Raw genomic sequence first — 21,733 nt, 5'->3', positions numbered from 1 at the left:
TGCTTTGTTAATCAAAACTTCAAATTATAATATTGGGTTGAAGCTTTTTTTTTAATTTTTTATATTAATACATAGCAGTTTTTTAAAGTGATAGTCTTTTCCTCCTTGGGTTAACGAATCTACCATTGAATGAAACGTTGGAAATTTGGAATGTTTGTTCTCTTTTTGTGCATTGAGGATAATCTTCATATGAAAATGGTTTTGTTTGTTTGATTCCCTTAATGGGCCAACAGGGCTACTTGAAGGTCCAGCAAATTCCCCCACTTTAGTCCACCGCCTCCTACTAAGAAAAGTCAATGAAAATGAATAAATCAAGTACTTTGCTTTCAGTTCTCAAATCGATCCTTTTTCTTCAAACTGATAAGATTATTAGCCATTTTTTTTTATTTATCATTGGGATTTTTAGCTAGTAAATGAAAAGAGTTTATGTACAGGAAAAGTAAAATGTTATGTGCTAGGTAAAGCATCAAAGAGGATGGACCAATTCTCAGACTCTGAGGCTGGGGAAGGGGCTGGTAAATGATGTCTATTTGGGGCTTTCGGTCTCTCGTAACTAATTAAAATGGTCCCTAAACCAAATTGATGTGGCCTCTGGACTGGACGATCTACTATTTGGAACCATGGTAGCTGCAAAATCCATATATGTGTAGCCCTATGCCCTCCCTGTCCCCGGACAGGGACACAAGCCATACTAATTGAAAGCTGATTATAGTGTTGATCCACTAATTAAGAATTACAAAAGCTAGCCGCTTAGCAGTTAGTAGCTCTTCCATCTTTGTGTTTGAACTTGTACAAATAAGTATGTCAGATTATGAGTAAAACTGGGCGAGACTAAAAGAGACCAATAGAAATAGAATCATGTCTAGACCAATAGAAACTGCAAAAGGTCAAGTCGCACACATTGACAAAAGAGAACTTTATTACATAACTCTCTCGTATAACATCCATAGCCTGTTTATGCGTACTGCTGTTAGAAGTTTATACAAAAGAAATTGAAAGAAATATGGAACTTCACAAAAAGAACAAGTAAATTCAGTTGATAATTATTGTTTGAACTGAAAGTATTATGTTCGAACTGTTAAGTAATTCAGGGACTTCGTGGTGATGCAATTTCTGGGCTTCCTTTTTTCTTGGAAAATATCCCTCCAATCAGAGGGATCAATGGCTTCTTCTTTTTCTTTCTTAGTGAAGGGTGTCTCTCGAGCTGTTTGACACCTTGGGGAACAATAACTTGAGCTAAAAGTGGATTAGCAAATGTCACGTATCTCTTCTTTTGAAACTCTGTTCCTTCATCATTAGATGTTTGTGTTTTTTTTACTTCAAATTTTGTCGAGTCTGGGACAATCTTAACGTCTTCGATCTCAAACTCCATCATTAGTTTCTCGGTTTCTCGTTCCTTCATTTGCTGCAGTTCTCTCTTTGTTCGTTCAAGCTCTTCTTGAAGAGAAGAAAGGAAATTTGCCATTAGCATACTCTCTTCTCTGGCCATTTGAAGGTCATGTTTTGTCTCCTCAAGCTCAGCCGTAACAGTTCCCAGCCTGGAAGGACCATTTCCACTTCCTTCACCATGCATCTGTCAGAAGTGATTAAAATTATGAAATATAAAATGAAATATAAACAAGTCTAGAGATCAATTGATGAACTTAGAAGCCTTTGAACATTTTCCAAGGAAACTATAGACAATGACAGAGTAGATGCATGCTTGCTTGATGGATAATCCTCCCCTTCTACACCTTTATTGTTGGTAGTTTAGACTGTGGTGTATCCCACATTGAGTAGAAAGATCATTTATATGTGGTTTAAAAGAAATTACTTATGTATTATTGGTAGTTTAGAATGTAATGTATCTCACATTGAGAAGAAAGATAATTTATATATGATTTAAAAGAAATTACTTATGTTAATTAAGTAATTAAGTTAAGTATTGGAGTGAACCAAATCATTTAGGTTTGCTAAGAGTTTTTTTGGTGGGTCAGATAATTTTAAAAGTCAAAAGATAGGCATTTGGGCACTAGAAGCACTTAACCTTGTTTGGCAAATAGATTTTATTTTTAAATCTTTTAATTTTTTTATTATTTATTTATTTTAGAATATTACCAATTCTAAATAAACATATTTTGAATAGAGAAAATATGACCGTTTAAATAAAGTTTATTTAAACAAGAAAACATGATAATACAGAATGTCATGACTTTTTGAATTGACTTGATTGGTGATTGTTCATTTGTTATAAATAAATATTTTTGCCTGAACAATTTTACTACTTTTGATTTAGAAAGTTTTAAAGTTTTGTTGTATCTTATAAGCATAATTGCCTTTAAGATAGTGTTCTTCACACCTCGAAGCCATATTTTTTTCTTTCATATTATTTTTGTTTTTTTTTTATTTTTTAACAATTTAAAGGCAATTATGGATACTACATTTACTGTTGTCCTTACTGCTACTACGGATTTGAAATCAAGCATGAAGGCTCATTTTCAAAATCAAGATATAATCAGACTTGATCGTTTTAATGGATCAAACTACATTAGGTGGAAAGACAAAATGGTTTTTCTGTTGACTGCATTGAAGATGTTTTATGTACTTGATTCAAATTTGGAACCAACTCCTAAAGATTTTGATGCTCTTAAGGCAATAAGAAGTAAATATGAAGAAGATGAACTAGTCTGTCAAGGTTATATTTTGAATTCATTATCTGATCGTCTATATGATTTATACAGAAATATAAAAACACCAAAAAAGATGTGAACTACTCTTGAACATAAGTACATGAATGAAAATAAAGGTATTGATAAGTTTTTGGATTTGAAATACTTTAAATTTTCAATAACTGATGACAAACCAATCATGGACCAAGTGCACGAGTTATAAATTTTGGTTTCTAAGTTAATTGAGTTGGAAATTAAGGTTCCTGATTCACTTCAAATTGAAGTTATTTTGTCAAAACTTTCTCTTTCTTGGAATGGATATAGGAAGAAAGTTCTGTATTCAATAGATGCTTTCAATATTGAAGAATTTCATACTCACATACAAATTAAAACAAAAAATCGTGCAAGAGATGCATTCTTTTTTGAAAGTTCAAATGTGAACTATGTGAGTGGACAAAATTTTGAAAAAACTCACAAATCTTCTAATAAATTTCAAAATAATTTTAAAGTTAAGAAGAATGGATTTAAGAAATCCAAATTTAACAAGAACAAAATGTGATTTCATTGTGGAAAGAAAGGACATTTGATTAAAGATTACAAATTTAAAAATGTTGGAATTAAAATTGGTTCTAGTTCTGAAAACAAGACAAATCTAGTTAAGCAAGAAATTAATGAACTTATTACAATGGGGACTGACATGCAAATTGGAATGATCATTGAAGTTTATATGACTATTGCAAATAAGTCATTTGATTTGTGGCTAGATTTTGGTGCAACAATTCATGTTTGCAATAACAAAGAGCAGTTCAAGAATTATGAAGAATACAAGAGACCAAAGAATATTCTTATAGGAAATCATGTTCCTGCCAAAGTTATAAGAAAAGGAACGATTGAATTGAAATTCATCTTAGGATAGAAACTAACTTTATTTAATATTTTTCATATTCCTGAGATTAAAAATAACCTTGTATTTACAAATTTATTATGTAAGAAAGACTTTAAGATTGTATTAGAGTCTAATAAAGTTATAGTGTCCAAAAATGGTGTATTCATTAGAAAAGAATATTTTAATGATGGTATGTTTAAAGTAAGTATTGAAGAAATAAATAATGTTTCTACTTATATTGTTGAACATTCTTCTTTTTTATGGCATGCTAGATTATGACATTTAAATTATCAATATATAAATCATATGACTAAGCATGGTTATATAACATATCAAAAAATCATGACATTAAATGTGAAATCTGTGTTAAAACAAAAATGATTAAGAAACCTTTTTCTAAAGCTTAAAGAAATACAGAATTGTTAGAACTCATATATTCTAATATTTGTGAGTTAAAGGGTTTATTAACAAAGGGAAAAAAAGTATTAAATAACATTTATAGATGATAGTTCTCATTATACTTTTGTGTATCTAATTAGAACAAAAAATGAAGTTTTTGATAAATTCAAAAAATATAAATCAATTGTTGAAAATCAAAAAGAGAAGAAAATCAAAAATTTTCAAACTGATAGGGGTGGTGAATATTTTTCACATTCATTTTCTTTTTTTTGTGTGAAGATAATGTAATTATTTATCAAAAGACTACCCCTTATGCACCTCAACAAAATGATTTAGCTGAAAGAAAAAATAGAACCTTAGTTGGTATGGTAAATAGTATGTTGTTAAATGCTAAATTACCTCTAAATCTTTGAGGATAAGCATTTTTAACAACATGCCATATACATAACAGAATTCTTTCAAAAAAATTCTTGAAAACACCATATGAACTTTAGAATTATGAAAAATCAAATTTAGATTATTTTAAAGTGTGGGGTGCATTGTCTTTTATAAAATACCTAATTTTTATAAATCAAAATTAAGACCTAGAAAAAGTATTTTTGTTGGTTATGAAAAGCATATAGACTTCTTGATTTAAATACTAATGTTATTTTTAAATCTATTCATGTAGAATTTTTTGAAAATAAGTTTATATGTGATACTGAAATGAAAAAATAAATTAAAATGATTTCTATGACTGAAAATAAAAGAAATGAAAGTAATAATTATGTTGAACTTAGAATGAGCAAAAGAACTAGAAAAGAGAATCTTTTACCTTCTGATTTTGTTTCTCCAGATTTTATAGTATTCCTAGTATAAGAAAATAGAACCAAAGTGCTTAATAAAACACCAATTCTACTAAATATAGATGAAGACCCTAAAACATTTAATGAAGCTATGATTTTAAGAGATGTTGCTTTTTGAAAAGAGGTTATTAATGATGAAATAGACTCAATTATGTCCAATAATACATGGGTCTTGGTAGATTTATCTCCAGGTTGTAAACCTATATGATGTAAATGAGTGTTTAAAAAGAAATATAATATAGATGGTTCTGTACAAAAGTTACAAAAGATTTTAAACAAAAAGAAGGCATTGATTATTTTGATACATATGCTCTAGTAGCTAGAATAATATCCATTAAAGTTCTTATGACTTTGGCTTCCATTTATAAATTACATGTGCATCAAATGGATGTTAAGACAACCTTTTTAAATGGTCACTTAAAAGAAAAGGTATACATGGAATAACCAAAAAGTTTTATTCTTTCAGGTAACGAGAATAAAATTTGTAAATTAATTAATTCATTTTATGGGCTAAAGCAAGCTTCTAAACAATGGCATGAAAAGTTTGATTCAACCATAGTAGCCAATGGTTTTAAACATAATGGAATGGATAAGCGCATTTACTAAAAATTTACTAAAGAATATGTAGTTATAATATGTCTCTATGTAATGATATGCTAATTTTTAATACTAATATGATTGGCATAAATGAAACCAAAAGGTATCTGATTTCTAATTTCAAAATGAAAGATTTGAATAAAGTTGATACCATTTTGTGAATTAAAATTAAAAGATATAACAAGGATTTCATACTTAATCAAAGTCATTATATTGAAAATTGCTTAATAAGTTTAAGTATTTTAATATAAAAGAAGCCAATAATCCATATAATACAAGTATAAAACTAACAAAAAATCAAGGTTATGCAATTGTACAACTTGAATATGCAAGTGTTATTGGAAGTATTATGTATGCTATTCATTGTACTAGGCCAAATATAGCTTTTGTTGTTTGCAAGTTATCAAGATATACAAGTAAGCCTAGTATAAGTTATTGGAAAGTTATAGGAAAAGTTCTAGGTTACCTTAAAAGAACTAAAGAATTTAGCTTATTTTATTCTGGATATCCAACTGTTTTGGAAAGATATTCAGATGCAAGTTGGATCACTAGTATAAGTGATAATAAATCCACTTTAGGATGGATGTTTACCTTTGGAGGTGGTGTAATTAGTTGGGCATCCAAAAAATAAACTTACATTTCACATTCAACTATGAAATTTGAATTTATAGCTTTAGCTGCAGTAGGTAAGGAAGTTGAATGGCTAAGAAATTTATTAATGGATATAAAGTTGTAGCCACAACCAATGACAACCATTTTCTTGTACTGTGATAGTAAAACTACTATGTCTAGAGCTTACAATGAAATTTATAATGAAAAATCTAGACATATTAGTTTAAGACATGATTATATTAGAGAATTGATAAAAAATAAGGTGATTACCATAATATATGTTAAATCTGCTAACAACTTAGCAAATCCTCTTACCAAGCCATTACCTAGAAATTTGGTAAGAAGTACCATAAGTGGAATGGGTTTAAAATTTCACCAATAATGGAAACCTAACTTTGAATTAATAACCTTTAATTGCAAAGTTTAATAGGTAACAACAAATTATTGTTATGTGTCTATAAACACTAGTCAACCCATTCTAAATATTTGGAATACTAGTGTAAACCATTGCTTAAATAAAGGATGAGATTAAACTCTTAATGAAGTTTATAATTTAAAATCTATAGCAATGGAGACATAAATAAGAAACTCCGCCTATATAAACATAGAAGTGGTGCCGCTTCAATAAGAAAATTAAAAACTTTTTTGTAAATGTTTATGAATAAGGATAAACACATGACCATAATAGTGCTAAAGCGGTTATAAACTTCTAACAGAATATTAAATAAGTATTATGTGTATTATATCTTTAATTTTAACACTAGGAGTTAAGATTTAATCTGTTGATATTATCAACTTTGTTAGAATTTTAAGGTATATATGCTAATTGAAGGTTTAAATCGAAATATACCTTATTGTATTCATAATATTTATTTGTGTGAAAGGTTAAATATGAAGCACCAACATTCCAAACTAGTGAGGGATTGTTGGTAGTTTAGAATGTAGTGTATCCCACATTGAGTAGAAGGATCATTTAGATATGGTTTAAAAGAAATTGCTTATGTATTATTGGTAGTTTAAAATGTAGTGTATCTCACATTGAGTAGAAATATTATTTATATGTGATTTAAAAGAAATTACTTATGTTAATTAAGTAATTAAGCTAAGTATTAAAGTGAGCTAAGTCATTTAAGCTTATTAGAAGTTTTTTTAGTGGGTCAAATAATTTTAAAGGTCAAAAGATAGGCACTCGGGCAATAGGAGTATTTAGACTTGTTTGACAAATAAATTTAATTTTTAAATCTTTTAAATTTTTTTGATTATTTATTTGTTTCGAAATATTATCAATTCTAAATATACATGTTTTGAACAGAGAAAATATGACTATTTAAATAAATTTTATTTAAATAAAAAAATATGATTATATAAAATATCATAACTTTTTGAATTGACTTAATTGGTGATTGTTCATTTGTTATAAATAAATCTTTTTGTCTGATCAATTTAACTACTTCTGATTTAAAAAATTTTAAAATTTTATTATATCTTATAGATATAATTATCTTTAAGATAATATTCTTTACGCCTCAATACTATATTTTCTTCTTTCATATTATTTCTATTTTTTTAAAATTTTCTAACATTTATTCCATCACATGATAAAGGCAAAAACTACAGGGAGTACCACAGCTTAACCGTAACAATTGCACTCAGCCACAAACAAGCATATCTCAGGACAATACATATACAATTAGTACTTGGATTTAGCATGCGAAAGATAGCACACACAAGTCACCGCAAGCATCATATTAACTACGAAAATATAATAAATTTGACCGGCAAAATACAATATTCAGCTCGTTGACAATAGCGATATTATGTACTTTGTTCTTCCTACGATTATATCGTTGTCACATGAGATTAAACATTTTTCAGTGTTGAAAAGCAAAGTACTCAAGCATGGCTACCAAACAATACAGAAAGAGTATTTATCGGAAGAGAAAAAAACAGTTCCAATTTACCTCCTTGAGCTCGGTGGCGTAAAGTTCACCAGCTAGAACATTCTCTCCAAACAAAGCGACGGCCTCTCTAACCGATCTGAATGGTGCCCTGGTATCGATTTCTGCCCTCTTGATCATCCCCCCTTCACCGTCCATGCTCATGAACTTTGGCAGAGAAATGAAGGTTGAATATTGAAAGCTGGCAACGAGTGAACCCTGTTAATAGGATATTTGAGAGAGGAAGAGGAGATGGAGAGGTGGGTTACAAGTAGCTAAATGTGATATGGGGTGGAGCAAAAGAAATATCGTGGGAAGGGAGCTTCGTTACTTGGCGTCCACTTCACTGGAATTCTGTTCACATTTGAAGGTGAAGCAGGAGGGGTGAATGGGCTTTTGGTCTTGTAAAATTTGACTGCCGCCTATTTATTAGGCGCAAGACAGGGAACTTTTAACTATTCCTTTGAGTTTGAGGCCCCTTCTCTAATTGTTTTAATAAGCAGCAAATTGCCAAATTTTGCAAGATAGTTATCTTTCCCGTGAGTGAGGAGTGAGAATTTCATGTTGGTTTCTCTCAAACAAAAGCCTTTACAATCCGAATGATGTTGGCACAATTATAAAACAAGTTAGTTCCAATTACCCTTTCAATAGAGTGTGAAAGTTTTCAAACTTTCTCTGATCTGTTAGCCTTGTCCTTTATGGGTCCCCAACATGTTAGTCTCTTATCGTGCACTCAATCGCATATGAGAGTATCCCAAAGAGGACAAATAAAAAAACATCATCAAAATACGATTGACCGAACAACAACAAAGCAGAGATGTTGTGTCAACATCGTCTTGTCTTTCCAAACTGCTTCTTTGCTTTTTCTATCCCAAAAACCATCTGGAGGGTAAAGAAACCGTTTGGTTGTTATTAACAGGAATAACGTTTTTAAATATAGTGAAAAAAATTACCCAAAGTGTTCAGACTTTGCCATCCTCGTACAAAATAAAGTTTGTTTTTCTTTCTTCTGTTTTTTGAGCTTAACTGTTAAGTGCAATGTTGGTCGCTGCAACCGCAACTGCAACGTCGCCAGCCGTTGGACCGTTCTACATCAGACGATCCACGAGGGGGTGCCTGCGTTAAGGATGGCCGTCGATATAGCACCATGTCAGTGGCTCCCATCTTGACCAAGCTACAGAAAGACTGTGCCTCTCCTTTGCCAGTCCTTCGCCACGTGGCTGACTCCATGTCCGCTGAAATGCGTGCTGGACTTGCTGTTGATGGCGGTATCGATCTCAAGATGATCCTTACCTACGTTGATAGCTTGCCTACCGGGTACGTTCAAAGGGTTCAAGGTTTTAACTTACGTTTTAACTTTAACTTGGTTTTCTTATTAAATCTAAGAAAACAGAGTAATATTGTTGAAAGGAACGAAAAAGGATTGTTTTATGCGTTGGATGTCGGGGGAACCAATTTTTGGGTGCTGGGAGTTCAGTTAGGTGGGAAAGATGAGCGCGTGATCGCCACTGAATTCGAGCAAGTTTCCATCCCACAAGAAATCATGGTTGCTACCTCTGAGGTCTGCTCCCTTTTTTTTGAGGACGTTGAATCTCTTACGGGCAAATTTGTTTGTATTCATCTTGTTAAATGTGGTATGTCTTGATGCTGTAGTAGCTATTCGATTTTATAGCTTCCGTGCTGGCAAATTTTGCGCAAAAAGAAGGTGGAAAATTTCACTTACCTCCTGGAAGGAAAAGGGATATTGGACTCACTTTCTCTTTCCCTGTGAAGCAGACATCTATTGATTCTGGAATTCTGATTAAGTGGACCAAGGGTTTTGCAGTCTCAGGAACGGTTTGTATTCTTCTTTTTTTTTGGTTTGGCTCTTAAAGTTCAGAGCCATGAGCTATATTGTACTTTCATTAATAAATACTACAGAAGATATCAACTCAACTGACTGAATCTTTGGGAACTATTAACGTTAGTTATTCATTGGCATACTTTCATGTTTAAAATCTGTATGCAGGCTGGAAAAGATGTGGTTGCTTGCTTGAATGAAGCTATAAATAGGAAAGGAGTAGATATGAGAGTGTCTGCGCTGGTATATATAAATGTTCTTGTTATGTTTTTTGTCAATGAAAATTGTTCTAGATCAATATAGAATCAGTTTCTAATTGATTTAGGCTTAGTAGGTGACTGATACGGTTGGAACTTTGGCTGGAGCTAGATACTGGGAGGATGATGTCATGGTTGCTGTCATTTTGGGTACAGGAACAAATGCTTGCTATGTAGAACGGATGGATGCTATTCCTAAATTGCAAGGCGAGTTTTCTCCTTCTGGAAATACTGTGAGTAAGAGTCTCATATTTTCTCTATGTTCGACAACCATAATTCTCATTCAACTTGCAAACCTTATATCTGGACATTTCCCTTGTACAGATTGTCAACCTTGAGTGGGGAGCATTTTCAAAAGGCCTTCCTCTAATGGTGTTTGATAAAGACATGGATGCAGCTAGTATCAATCCTGGGGAGCAGGCAAGCTCATGGTTTTATAATCATATTATTCTATGTTAACTCCTGGCGGTCAAGTACTGGCTGTATGCGTATCAACTGTTGTTCATATGTTGTTGAAGATATTTGAGAAGACAATCTCTGGAATGTACCTTGGTGAAATTGCACGAAGAGCCCTGCTGAATATGGCTGAAGAAGGTGCTCTTTTTGGCGAATCTGTGCCCAAAAAATTATCCATGCCTTTTGTACTCAGGTAATTCTTCTTCAATAATATTAGAGCCAAGGATTTGGTACTACATATTGATTACATGCTGTGGAATATCTATCAATCAAGTTGTAAATTGGCAGAGTAGTAAATAAAATTTGCTTCATAAGGCTATTATCTTTTGAAGTCACCGAGTTATGCGTCCATGTGCTTTCTTCACTAATTTAAAAGTGGATTCAGTTTTTGTTCCTATTAAAAATTGTAGCGGTAAGTAAACTAGTTTCCAGCTAAAACCTTGAAGTGGGAGCATTTTCTGAAAGCCAAAGTTACCAAAAGACCTAATAGACAATGGTTTTCGCCTTATTAACACACATAGTCAACTGATATTTCTTCAAATTGACTCTCTGCAGAAATCCTCACTTTTCACTTAAAAGATCCTATCGCTGAATTATATCTTGAATTGTGATCTGTAGAACCCAAGATTTGTCTGCAATGCGGCAGGACAACACATGCGATCTGCAGACTGTTGGATCAATCCTATATGATGTAGTCGGGGTAAATTTCTCGTGATTGTTCTAACCTTTTGAACTTCAGTTTCAATGTTTCTGCATATAAATTTCATATATGGAAATTATAGATGAAGGCATGAAGCCTTTTCTCCATGCTTAAACTTCCAATCTTGCAATCAGGTTGAGTCCAACCTAAATTCGAGGAAGATAGTCCTAGACGTTTGCGACACCATTGTGAAGCGAACTGGACGTTTAGCTGGTGCTGGAATAGTGGGGATTCTCCAAAAGATAGAGTAGGATTCCAAAGGTGCCATCTTCGGAAAACGAACGGTAGTGGCAATGGATGGGGGCATGTATGAGCGCTACCCCCAGTACAGAAGATACTTAAAAGAGGCCGTCGCAGAGCTTCTTGGACCTGAAACATCCCACAACATTGTCATAGAGCATTCAAAGGATGGCTCTGGGATTGGGGCAGCTCTCTTGGCTGCTACAAACTCCAAGTATGACAACAACTATTAGGCAGGTCAACCTTATCGCATCCACAAGGGAAAACTATTGCCATGTGTAATGTAATTGTAGTAAGCATCTGTTTAAGAATAACAGAACCTTGAAGAACATGGTAAAGTTCAGAAATTCAATCCAGATTTGTAGAGCCAATAACTATGAAATCAATGACATCTTTCTTGTAATTGTATCACCATCATAGTTATGGTTCAATTTTTTGTCAAACTTTAGTATTAAAAAAATAATTCTTGTTTTTTTGTATGTGCTATTATACATATAACTTTTTTTTGGCACAAATTTGTGATATATAAATGATAAATCATACTACTAGTGACTTTATGTGTATGAATTTTTTTTTACAAAAAAAAAAAATTAACTTGAGAAAAACCAATAAAAAAAATTACAGATGCTGACTTGAACTGTTGACATGTTGAATGTCAACATGAGTATATGAATTAATTAAATTTCATGTTTGACGTTCATATATATATATATATATATAAATTATTTTATTAACTAAATAATGAAAATAAAACTTATAATTTTGTAGTAAAAGGTACCCTCAAAATTGTAACTTGAAAGTAAAACATATCAACGGTTACGAACGCCGTTAAACAATGAAGAATACGGGTCTATCCGTCTGCGTCATTACACCATAAGGTTCCTTTCCATCTTGTAAAAATTTCAAACCTGTCGAGTTCGACCAACTGCGAAACGACATATAAAACATTTTCGTACCATGTTCGTGCCCTAGATTTCCACCCTTTGCCTATTAACTCCTGCAATTCCTTGGTTCCGACAATGGTACCAACTTCATCTGGTTAAATTTTAACTCTTTTTCTCCCTTCCCCGAAGTGTACAAAATGTTGATCTCTTTGTTGTGTTGTTTTTTAATCATGGCAGATCCGATTCATTTTGTTGCAAAACAGGCAAGGCAAGACTCGTCTAGCCAAATACTATGTTCCTCTCGAGGATTCCGAGAAGCACAAGGTTGAATACGAGGTATTACATTTTCCCTTTTTATTGATTATTCGAAAATGTTGACTTTTTCTTTTCTATAATTTTGGAATTTGGGGGAATTTCTTAGCTAGGGTTCTTGAATATTTTGATTGTACGTTTACAGGTTCATCGATTGGTGGTTAACAGAGATCCAAAATTTACTAACTTCGTTGAGGTTAGTGAAATTTCCGATTCTCGTTTTAAATCTGTTAACTTTTTTTATTTGGTTGCTTAGGAAAAATTGTAGAAAGAGTAAGAAAAGTTTTTGCTTTAATTTTTTTTTATTGATTATGGCTTTAGAGAAGAACCGCAAAAGAAATTAACAAGAAAATTGAAGAAATATAAAAGCAGGGGCAAAGATCTAGACTTTAGGTATGCAATTACTGAATGTTTGATTGATTGTATGCATATTTTTTTGTAGTTTCGTACGCACAAGGTAATCTACAGGCGGTATGCCGGATTATTTTTCTCATTGTGCGTTGACATAACGGATAATGAGTTGGCATATTTGGAGTGCATCCATTTATTTGTGGAGATATTGGACCATTTTTTCAGCAATGTTTGTGAGCTAGACTTGGTTTTTAATTTTCACAAGGTATGTAACTACTCTAATAGTTGTCTTTAACTTTTGCATGAACATTACTTGCTGGATTGTAATTTTCTACCTGATTCATTTTAAGCTGCCAGTTTCAATAACCTAAAAGACATCGTTTCTTTCATTTTGCTTCATTTCCAATTGACTTTGTGAAAGGGGTCTTTGATCAGGTCTCAACACTTCTTGAATTGCCTTTTCAACTTACATTTTGCAATCTTTATCTTCTGCATGTGAAAGCTAGTTTTGCTGTCTTGCCTGCTTTGATATGTTCATTTGTTAGGATAATCATACTTTGACTTGATCATTGAGAAGTAACCAGTAGCCTTACTGATTGTTGATATGAATTTGAGTATATGTTCTACCTGTCAGTGTTAACACATGCATTATTGCTGATTGTTGTATTACTCTGCAATACACTTTACCATTTTCCTTGGAAATTCTTGAAGGTTTATCTGATACTTGATGAATTCATTCTTGCTGGAGAGCTTCAAGAAACAAGCAAAAAGGTATGCATTTTTCTGGAGACGTTTAACTGCTATTTCATGTTGATGGTTGTATGGTTAATTTTATCACCATTGCAGCTTTTCTCCTCCTTCCTCTTTCATCTTTTTACCTCACCTCCTTTTGTTTTTCATCTGCTTCTCTGTCATCATCATCATTACCCTTCGAATTGTTAGTTGTAGCAGTGGTACTGACATTATATTTCTTCTTTTGGAGTAATCTAAGCTCAGATTTGTGGTCTTCTATTTTTCATAGTTGTTTTGCATGTCTTTACCAAAATGCTCTTAGGCATGTACTCTTTGAAAATTATTGCAATAAGATCTCTTTTAAGCAAAATGTTCCTTTTTCCTGTTATAAAGAGGCAATGACAATGTTTGATGGCTTTGAAACTAGCACTGAGGTTAAGTCTTATTGCATCTGGCAGGCTATCATAGAGAGAATGGGGGAGCTGGAGAAGCTAGAGTAAAGATGATTCTTCATGAAAGAGGGACTGTGCTATTTGTGTCAAATTTTCTCAATTGTTGCTTTTTTTTTTTTGGTGTTTTTATAATTTGCAACCTCTTTTGCGCAGCCAATTCTTCCTTGTATTATTCGAAAACTGAAACACGTTGTATCTCGTTACTCATTTTCTCTTGTAGCCGTTTGTGCAATGTTTAATGGAAGCGTGGAGAAGATACCGAAGTTAAAAATGGAGGAGCTTCTATTGTTTTCTATTTTTGGTACATGATTGATATACGTATCCGAGTAAGATACGTTACCTTGCAAGTTTGTGTCAAATTTTGTTTGACGAAATTGATTTGCATGCTATTTCAGCATTCTACGTGTACAAAACAATCAGCAGAGAGTCGTGCATGATGGATAGGGTTCTGCATTTGAATAGTGATGGAATATTATACCTCAAAGTTAGAACATAATTTTCGGATGCAACTCTTTCATTCAATACCCTTTATACCCCAATTATCATCCTCCAGTTTTATGATAAAGATTTCAGAAACGGGACTAAGTCGAAAAACAAAGGGTAAACCCTTTTTCTATCTTTCACTGTAACCGGGTGACAATGGAACAATGGGCATTAAAATACCATCTTAAAAAGCGGGACTCTACAAGAGTCTTTTGCTTATTATCTTGTGAGGCTGAGAGTCTCAAGATTTCCTTCAAACATCTGATTAGCAGCAAGCTCTCTCATTACTTCACGCCCTGTTTGATGAGTACCAGGTCTCACGTGCAGTTGAAAGAATCAAATAATGTTACTGTGTGCATCATAAGTGGACGGAACCTTTTACTTCAAAATTCAGAGGCGCTCATTGCAGAGTAACTGCAATGGCAATGGCCCACCAGCGCAAAATCCGCCGCTGCTTTCTTCATAAATAGATGGAAGATGGTGGTCCGGCCTTTTCACTCTGGCAGGGGGAAATGATGAAGAAATGGCAATTTTCGGCTGCTGATGTTGTGGGACCGTGTTGTACTTGGGCCCAACAGCATCTGGTGTTGAATGGGGAGGGAAGGCAGTTTGAGGCAGCAACGTACAAGTGTCCGACTTTCCATTTTGCCAACTTGGAAATTGGGTCAAGACCGCTGAAGTTCCACCAGGCCTGTACTGAGCTGTTAAGTAAGCTGCCCAAAGTCGTTTCTGTTGCTGTTGCTGCTGTAGTTTTTCAACACCAGAATAACTTGTGCAAGGAGGACCACAGAAAGGGTTAATAGGATATTGAGGTAGCTGCAGTTGTACCTACAGTGAAGTATCAGAACATGAAGTAAAAACTGTCACGACAAGAAATGACCAGACAAGCAGAAAAATATATTAAAGTAGCCTAAACAGCAACGAGAGGATTTAACTGGGTGCTCGTTGAATAATCCATATCAGTGGTCCCATTGGCCGGTACTGGCACCTTAAAATGCAACAATTTCAATTGATGTGCTCACTTATTGGATGCAATTATTGGTATAGTGATGCAACAAACTATGATTTCATCCAATAAGGGGGCTGCAATGCTATTCAGTATAAATCAATCTCCAAATATAAACCTATATTTGCAAGACAAGGAAATAAACAGAAAAGAATAAAGAATAAAACCTGCTGTGCAGCCCTTGCTGTTGAAACCTGCTCTGTGTAAGAAGAGGAAGTATAATGAGTTGGAGGTATTGAGAAAGGCACGAGTGACTGATGTTGTGGAAGTGAATGAAGGTAAGGAACTTGGAGTTGTGGCAATGATTTAATTGTATTTCCAATTTTATTAGAGCTATTACTAGCTTCCGTACCAATTCCTCCGACTGACAAAGACAAGAAATCAAAACTCTGCCAGGAAACAGTGAGTGATCAGGATAATGAGAAAGAAACATCCACTAGCAATCCCAAAAGTTGACCTTACCTGCCTCTCTGAAGTTTGCATCCCAGATGCTGAAGCAACCTGTGGCTGTTCCTGATGGAGTATTGTGTGCTGTAGAATATCACTTCTGGCTTCATAAGAATTTATATCAGGAGCAGAATTTCCAGAACTGCTACTAGGTATAGTGCCATTGATACCATTTCTCAAATTACTGCAATTTTTAGGATACAAAACAGCTGTTTGCTTTAATCCTACATGGGGTTTCAACTGAAGGGACTGTTGAAGAATGTTGTCTTTGCTGTCTTGCATTTGTAAATTACGAATGAGAGAACTGATGTAAACATGAGCGGCGCACCTCTTCATTGACTTCCTATCCATGGTGACTTTCCAAACCTATACATCTCATCATTCACCATACACATGATTAGATGCTTGAAATGGCAACAAACATTCATGAATGTAGAGATAACGGGCATCTGAACATGTATACCCTTTCAGTTGAAGAACCACTTTCTAATGAACATGTCCTGGGGCCATACATTAAGGCATCCAACCAAGCTGGAATTTTAGTAGCTGACGATCTGATATATAGTAAAAGGTAAGAGGGATGCCATAAAGATGGTCATAAAAAAAGATAGATGCAACGACAAAAGAGAATTACCGTGAAGAACTAGGGCTCCGAACACCTAGGGGCACAGTAGAAGACAAGCCTGGCCACAATGCAAGGCCTACCAAACCAAAATTATGTCGTGCGAAGGATATTAGTACGCAAATAGCAAAAAAAAATCAAGCTAAATATAGCAATGAAGGCTCCGAAGTAAGCTGGTATTTACCATTTTTTCTGGGCTCCTTGAATATTCGTTGCTGTGCGTTTTGGCTTTCAATAGGAGAAACCTACAAATAACCCAAGCAACCATATGAGTTTGAGCATTGAACAATGAAAGCAATATTTGATTTTCACTTAGATGTCAAGCTTATACCCCAAAAGCCATCTCTGGCTTTCTCTCATAAAGATTGGTTATCTTTTGCTTGGTCTGCTCCAATCTGCAGAAGCATAAAAATTAAAGGGGGAAAAAAGACCACACTAGAAAGGAAGAGGGAGCGTAAGTTAAAGAAAAGTATTCACCCAGTTTCTAAGCTTTGTTCAGAGAGGACATGAAAGTTGCCAGGAATGCAAGATGATTTATCAGCATCAGGTTCACTCTTAGTCAAGGAAGGGATGGTAGTATTCAGCCTCATTTGAGAAATTGAACTATCTAGTTCCATATGGGGCTTTTTGCATTCTGGCAACTCAAGCTGATCTTGAGTAGTAGGTTCATTCAAAGAATTGAGTTTAGCAGCTTCATTGGATGTCTCATGCATAGTGGATGAAGGAACAGTCTCAGCAGCTTGTGGACAAAAAACTGAGTTTGCATCTTCATTTTTAACTGCAGAATAGAATAACTTACACAACAGAAAACAACAAACTAAAACTCCTCCAACTTGTTATAAGTAGATGAAAACCTTCAATTGCTGTGACAGCACTCTCCACTGTCTCTGGAGGATCTGAAGATTTTACTTCTATTGGCTCACCACTCAATTTATTCTTATCCATCGAGTTACTGTCAAGGAACATTCCTGCCAAAGCATACAGGGTCTCCACAACCTCTTCCTCATCTTTTGTGATTGGCCCAGAAACAGTTGCCTTCCCGGACCAGTCTAACTCTCCTTGTTTCTACAATAAAGCAATTTCAACAACATAAACAACAAATGCTAAACTCAGAAAGAACGATTATTGAACTTAACACTCTGGAAATTAATCACCATAGACCAACCGAATTCAGTTTGGGTTTCTTTACACCATCCTTTTTATGCGATTGGACTCCACCAAGTGTATGGTTCAATTTCTTTGAATCTGGTAAAGGCAGGCAGATAGATTCGCGACCACGCTTCTTCATGGCTGTGAATATAATTCCAAATATCCAAAAATTAATCCCATAAAACATTTTTTTTTCTTTACGTCAAAAAAAGGCTTCAAGTTTAAAATTCACCAAAAAAGCTCCAGTATCTCCTTGAAAAAGTAAGCTTCAGTATGTAGAAAGAGGGAAAAACTCAACATAGTAGAATTACTTGAAAAGAACCAATACACCACAAAAGTCACAGCACCAATAATATCAAATGGAATTAAGAAAAGAGACAGCACAAAGAATCTTTCGTCCTTGAAAAGAAAAGAAAAAGCAAAAAAGCCTTGGTTTCGCTTCAGTTCTAAACTTCTAATCCAAAAGCAAAAACAAAATTTGAGAAACTTCCCAGCAACTCCCCCATCAAACGCAACCTTAATTTTAAAATGCCAAGGCAAGTTGATTAACCCTGAAAAAACAAAAACAAACAAAAAACCAGAAACAGATATAACATACAAAATATAATATATATATATATAACTTTTTCTTTTTCAGAATAATTATAGACATTAAAAAAAAAAAAAACCCCTTCCTACATCTCATTCAAAAGTTACACACCTGACCGTAGCTTCCGTGGAACAGAGGCATGATCAACGACATTGCAGTCATGAAAAAACTGCAGAGAAAAATAAATAAAATTTAAAGCTTTAAAATTTAAGAAACATTCTCATTTTAGTAAAGGGTGTTAAAAAAAAAAAAGCAGAAGGGTTACCTTTTTGAGAATCTTAAATCTCTTGGTGGTAGAATTAGTGATGAGAGAAGAAGAGTGTTTTGAACGTGAAGGACACTGATTTTCTCTATTATCAGAAGACAAATCACAGCAACAACTCCCCATTTCAGTTTCACAGTGTTGGTTGCTAATGCTGTTGGGACAGGGACTGGGGCTTCCTCTATTACCATTAACGCTATGTAGTCTTCTTATTTTCTCTTTCTTCGCTTTCTCTAAACAAACAAAGCCCCCACCATCACCACCATCAAAACCTTCAAAATCAATGGACAAACAAAGCCATTTTATCTGTTACTAAACTCTTCTTACCAACAAAAAAACAAAGAACATGGGATGCCAAAGAAAACGATAAGGGAAGGAGATGGAGGGGGGTTAGAAGTAAATTTACCGAACAAAAGGTTGGTTCGAGATTGTTGTCGCGAGAGCCTACTCGTTCCACGCCTCACGTCTCGACTCTTGTCCATTTCTGTTGATATCAAATTCATGATAACATAACTAACATTTAGCTACAGCTTGGCAGCTCATTTGTGGAATACGGCTTTCACGGTCCTAAGAAAAAAAAAAAAAAACGCAAAATCCATATTCACTTTCAACAAACACCTCATAAAAATGCTTCAAACCAGATCTTTCTTCTTGTTCAATTTCAAAGCTTCTTCAATTACATGAACGAAAACAAGAAACAAAAAGGTCAGAGAAAGCTTCCTTTTAATGCATCTCTCCGCTTCTCTCTCTCTCTCTTTCTCTGTTTTTGTGAGTTTAGCAAAGAGCTTAAAAGGATCTCTTCTCAGCTGAGAAAGCAGAGGAAAAATAAAAAAGAAGAGACATTTTGTTTGACAGAGAAGAGAGCAGAAACAAAAGGAAAATAAAGTTAAGCCTTGAGAGTTTTTTTTTCAAATAAAAATGGAAGAAAAAAAGGTAAAAGTAATTCGCTTCTCGTGTCAGAGAATCAGGTTCTTCGTGAAATAAAGCACTGAGAGAGAAAAAGAGAGAAAAATTGCACACATAAGAGAAGTAAAATATCACGAGAAAAGCAAAGCTCTGTTTCACCTCAAAAAAAATCCTTAGAAATACGCTTTAAAACGAACTTGAATTACAGATTAAAACTCATTAACGCAACGAATCTCCTTTCTCAACCAAACAATAGATAAAAACAAATCTTCGTCACACTTTTGACTGTCCCTTTATCGTCTTTCACTTCCTTTGATTTTTAGATCAAAACCACAACCACACCATTGAATGGTAAACCGAGCATTCAAAAAATGAAGGAAAGGAAATCTCAGCAGAAAACTTGATAAAACAAGAAGGAAATGAATATGGCCAGCCAGTTTGCAGCTATTTCTCTCCCATTCTTTTTTCTCACGAACTCCCAAAAGACGGAAAATCCGAAGCTCTCTCGCTCTGTTAAATGCGTCATCTATGAAAAACGGCTTTTCATTTATTTATATTTATACTCCAACTCCAAGTCCCATCTCACGTCGTCTGTTAATTTCTGCCTCTCCATAGCCGTCCGATCTTCGCCTTTGCCAACAGGCAATCTTGTCCGACCGTAAGCCACGTTGGACGTCTCTGCCTCGTACACGTTGCATTCCCACCTGATGGTAAAATCCACGGTTGTTTGTTATCGGTGTCAACCTCGGCCACTTTTCGCCCTTCGATGGCTTTTATTGTTCTCTCACTTAATTAAGGTCAAACTAATATAATATTAAATTTAAGCTTTAATTTAATTTAAAATTTAAGATTTTATATTTTATTCTGATTAAATTTGATTTGATTAATTTAAATTTAATTTTAAATAAAAATTAAATTATTTAAGTTTATTCCATTAAATTTAATTAATATATAAAAATAAATTTAAATTTTAAATTAAAAAAATTTAATTATTTATACTTAAATTTAAATTCGATATATTTTATTAATTAAAATAATAAAAATATATTTAAATATAAAAATTGATTAAATTAATAAATTATTCGAATCAAATATAAAAATATTTTAATTTGATTTGATTGATAAATTAAATTATTTAAATTTAAATTTAATTTAATTATCAAATTAAATCTAAATAATTTATTATTAATATATAATTTATATCCTTATTTACGGCCCGCAGGCAGATTAAAGTGTTCAGTGCTTTTTTATAAATGAAGTAACTAAAACTCGAGATGCGCTTTATCCGACGGCCGTAATTGCAGGGCTCGTTTGATGCCTCCACGTGGTATTTGAGATTGTGTGAATATATAGCAAAAAAAAAACTATGTTTGTCTTAATGCTAAAAGTAAAGATTTTTGTTCTTAATTACAACATTTAAGGTCTACTCTTAATTGGGCTGGACCATTGTTGAAGGTGATAGGACCATCCATAGTCCAAATTGAAGTGGGCTAAAAATTTGTGGTCCCAACCACAAAATTATCAACATTTTGATCATGCTCACTTTGGTAAATTTTAATGAGAAACTAAATACTATATTTGAGCTAATTAAGCTAAATAGATATGATAATTAAAATCATGATGTTATAAGAGGATATTAATATAATATGAAAATAAGATATCAAAATAACGTAATTTAAAATTTTAGTAATATTATATATAAATTTAATAAAAATAAAAAAATATATATTTTATATTTTTATATCAATACGAATTATAATACGTAATTTTTATGTAAAATATAATATGAATATATAAAATTTAATATTTTACATGAAATAATTATACTAATCATCAAGTTTAGAGTGAAGATTTGTGTTTAAATCATTAAGGTTTAATATTTTGAAACTAGATATCAAAATAAGAATACTACTAATTTCAAAATAAAGTTTGAGATGATGTTGAGTTTGAGCCTAAACAATTCAAAGCTCTCTACTAATTGCGCTGTCGATTAAACAAGCTTGTCTTAAATTTGTTCCACAAGGCTTAGTATTTTCTTCCTTAGGTTTTTAGGCGGTGGTAATTGTAAATATAATTGCACAAATTCACAATCTGAAACTCAAAATGTCAAAATAGGATATC

At 33.3% G+C, this 21,733-nt stretch overlaps 3 protein-coding genes and 1 pseudogene across 8 annotated transcripts; 2 read left to right on the top strand and 2 right to left on the bottom strand.

Annotated features, from left to right (window-relative positions):
* Positions 1-844: 844 nt before the first annotated feature.
* Positions 845-8,397, bottom strand: LOC111314782 (WEB family protein At1g75720-like). Its single transcript, XM_089749527.1, has 2 exons — positions 7,949-8,397; positions 845-1,573 (listed from the first exon to the last, which is right to left on the bottom strand). Exons 1-2 carry the CDS (start codon positions 8,087-8,089, stop codon positions 1,088-1,090), a joined length of 627 nt encoding a protein of 208 aa, XP_089605653.1. The 5' UTR covers positions 8,090-8,397; the 3' UTR covers positions 845-1,087.
* Positions 8,398-8,836: 439 nt separating this feature from the next.
* LOC111314781 (hexokinase-2, chloroplastic-like) lies at positions 8,837-11,796 on the top strand (annotated as a pseudogene). Its single transcript, XR_016330705.1, has 9 exons — positions 8,837-9,241; positions 9,335-9,485; positions 9,578-9,760; positions 9,933-10,007; positions 10,099-10,254; positions 10,346-10,441; positions 10,540-10,670; positions 11,096-11,177; positions 11,312-11,796. The product of XR_016330705.1 is annotated as a hexokinase-2, chloroplastic-like (transcript).
* A 464-nt stretch (positions 11,797-12,260) lies between these two features.
* On the top strand, positions 12,261-14,443 carry LOC111315301 (AP-2 complex subunit sigma). Its single transcript, XM_022916926.2, has 6 exons — positions 12,261-12,439; positions 12,539-12,637; positions 12,759-12,809; positions 13,056-13,229; positions 13,676-13,735; positions 14,155-14,443. The coding sequence occupies exons 1-6, from the start codon at positions 12,437-12,439 to the stop codon at positions 14,194-14,196; spliced, it is 429 nt and encodes a 142-aa protein (XP_022772661.1). The 5' UTR covers positions 12,261-12,436; the 3' UTR covers positions 14,197-14,443.
* Positions 14,444-14,730: 287 nt separating this feature from the next.
* LOC111315300 (uncharacterized) lies at positions 14,731-20,142 on the bottom strand. 5 transcript variants are annotated; one of them, XM_089749092.1, is made up of 15 exons: positions 19,772-20,142; positions 19,113-19,273; positions 18,710-18,978; positions 18,556-18,613; positions 18,088-18,406; positions 17,872-17,996; positions 17,561-17,771; positions 17,184-17,484; positions 17,038-17,101; positions 16,891-16,951; positions 16,719-16,785; positions 16,548-16,638; positions 16,100-16,450; positions 15,805-16,026; positions 14,731-15,459 (listed from the first exon to the last, which is right to left on the bottom strand). In XM_089749092.1, the coding sequence occupies exons 6-15, from the start codon at positions 17,992-17,994 to the stop codon at positions 15,022-15,024; spliced, it is 1,929 nt and encodes a 642-aa protein (XP_089605218.1). In that variant the 5' UTR covers positions 17,995-17,996; positions 18,088-18,406; positions 18,556-18,613; positions 18,710-18,978; positions 19,113-19,273; positions 19,772-20,142; the 3' UTR covers positions 14,731-15,021. The 5 variants fall into 5 exon arrangements, 3 of the variants coding, with proteins under 3 accessions (XP_089605218.1, XP_022772653.2, XP_089605217.1); XR_016330600.1 differs by lacking the exon at positions 18,088-18,406 and adding an exon at positions 15,567-15,714 and having other exon boundaries at positions 15,320-15,459; XM_022916918.2 differs by lacking the exon at positions 18,088-18,406.
* Between the last annotated feature and the right edge of the window lie 1,591 nt (positions 20,143-21,733).

The sequence above is a fragment of the Durio zibethinus genome, chromosome 20, assembly GCF_047325235.1.
Source record: "Durio zibethinus cultivar Kanyao isolate XHJ-2024 chromosome 20, ASM4732523v1, whole genome shotgun sequence".
Classification (NCBI taxonomy): domain Eukaryota; kingdom Viridiplantae; phylum Streptophyta; class Magnoliopsida; order Malvales; family Malvaceae; genus Durio; species Durio zibethinus.
The sequence above is the reverse complement of the archived record's forward strand: the minus strand, read 5'-3'. Positions and strand labels throughout refer to the sequence as shown.

Bases quoted from the DNA above. Each gene is read 5' to 3' on its own strand.
- LOC111314782 (XM_089749527.1), bottom strand. From the start codon at position 8,089: ATGAGCATGGACGGTGAAGGGGGGATGATCAAGAGGGCAGAAATCGAT. The intron at 1,574-7,948 runs GTAAATTGGAAC...CACTTCTGACAG, and splicing joins ACGCCACCGAGCTCAAGGAG to ATGCATGGTGAAGGAAGTGG.
- LOC111315301 (XM_022916926.2), top strand. The intron at 13,230-13,675 runs GTATGTAACTAC...AAATTCTTGAAG, and splicing joins TGGTTTTTAATTTTCACAAG to GTTTATCTGATACTTGATGA. The intron at 13,736-14,154 runs GTATGCATTTTT...TGCATCTGGCAG, and splicing joins TTCAAGAAACAAGCAAAAAG to GCTATCATAGAGAGAATGGG.
- LOC111315300 (XM_089749091.1), bottom strand. From the start codon at position 19,209: ATGAATTTGATATCAACAGAAATGGACAAGAGTCGAGACGTGAGGCGT. The intron at 17,102-17,183 runs GTGAATACTTTT...ATGCTTCTGCAG, and splicing joins GAACAAAGCTTAGAAACTGG to ATTGGAGCAGACCAAGCAAA. The intron at 15,460-15,804 runs GTTTTATTCTTT...ACTTCACTGTAG, and splicing joins CAGCAAGGGCTGCACAGCAG to GTACAACTGCAGCTACCTCA.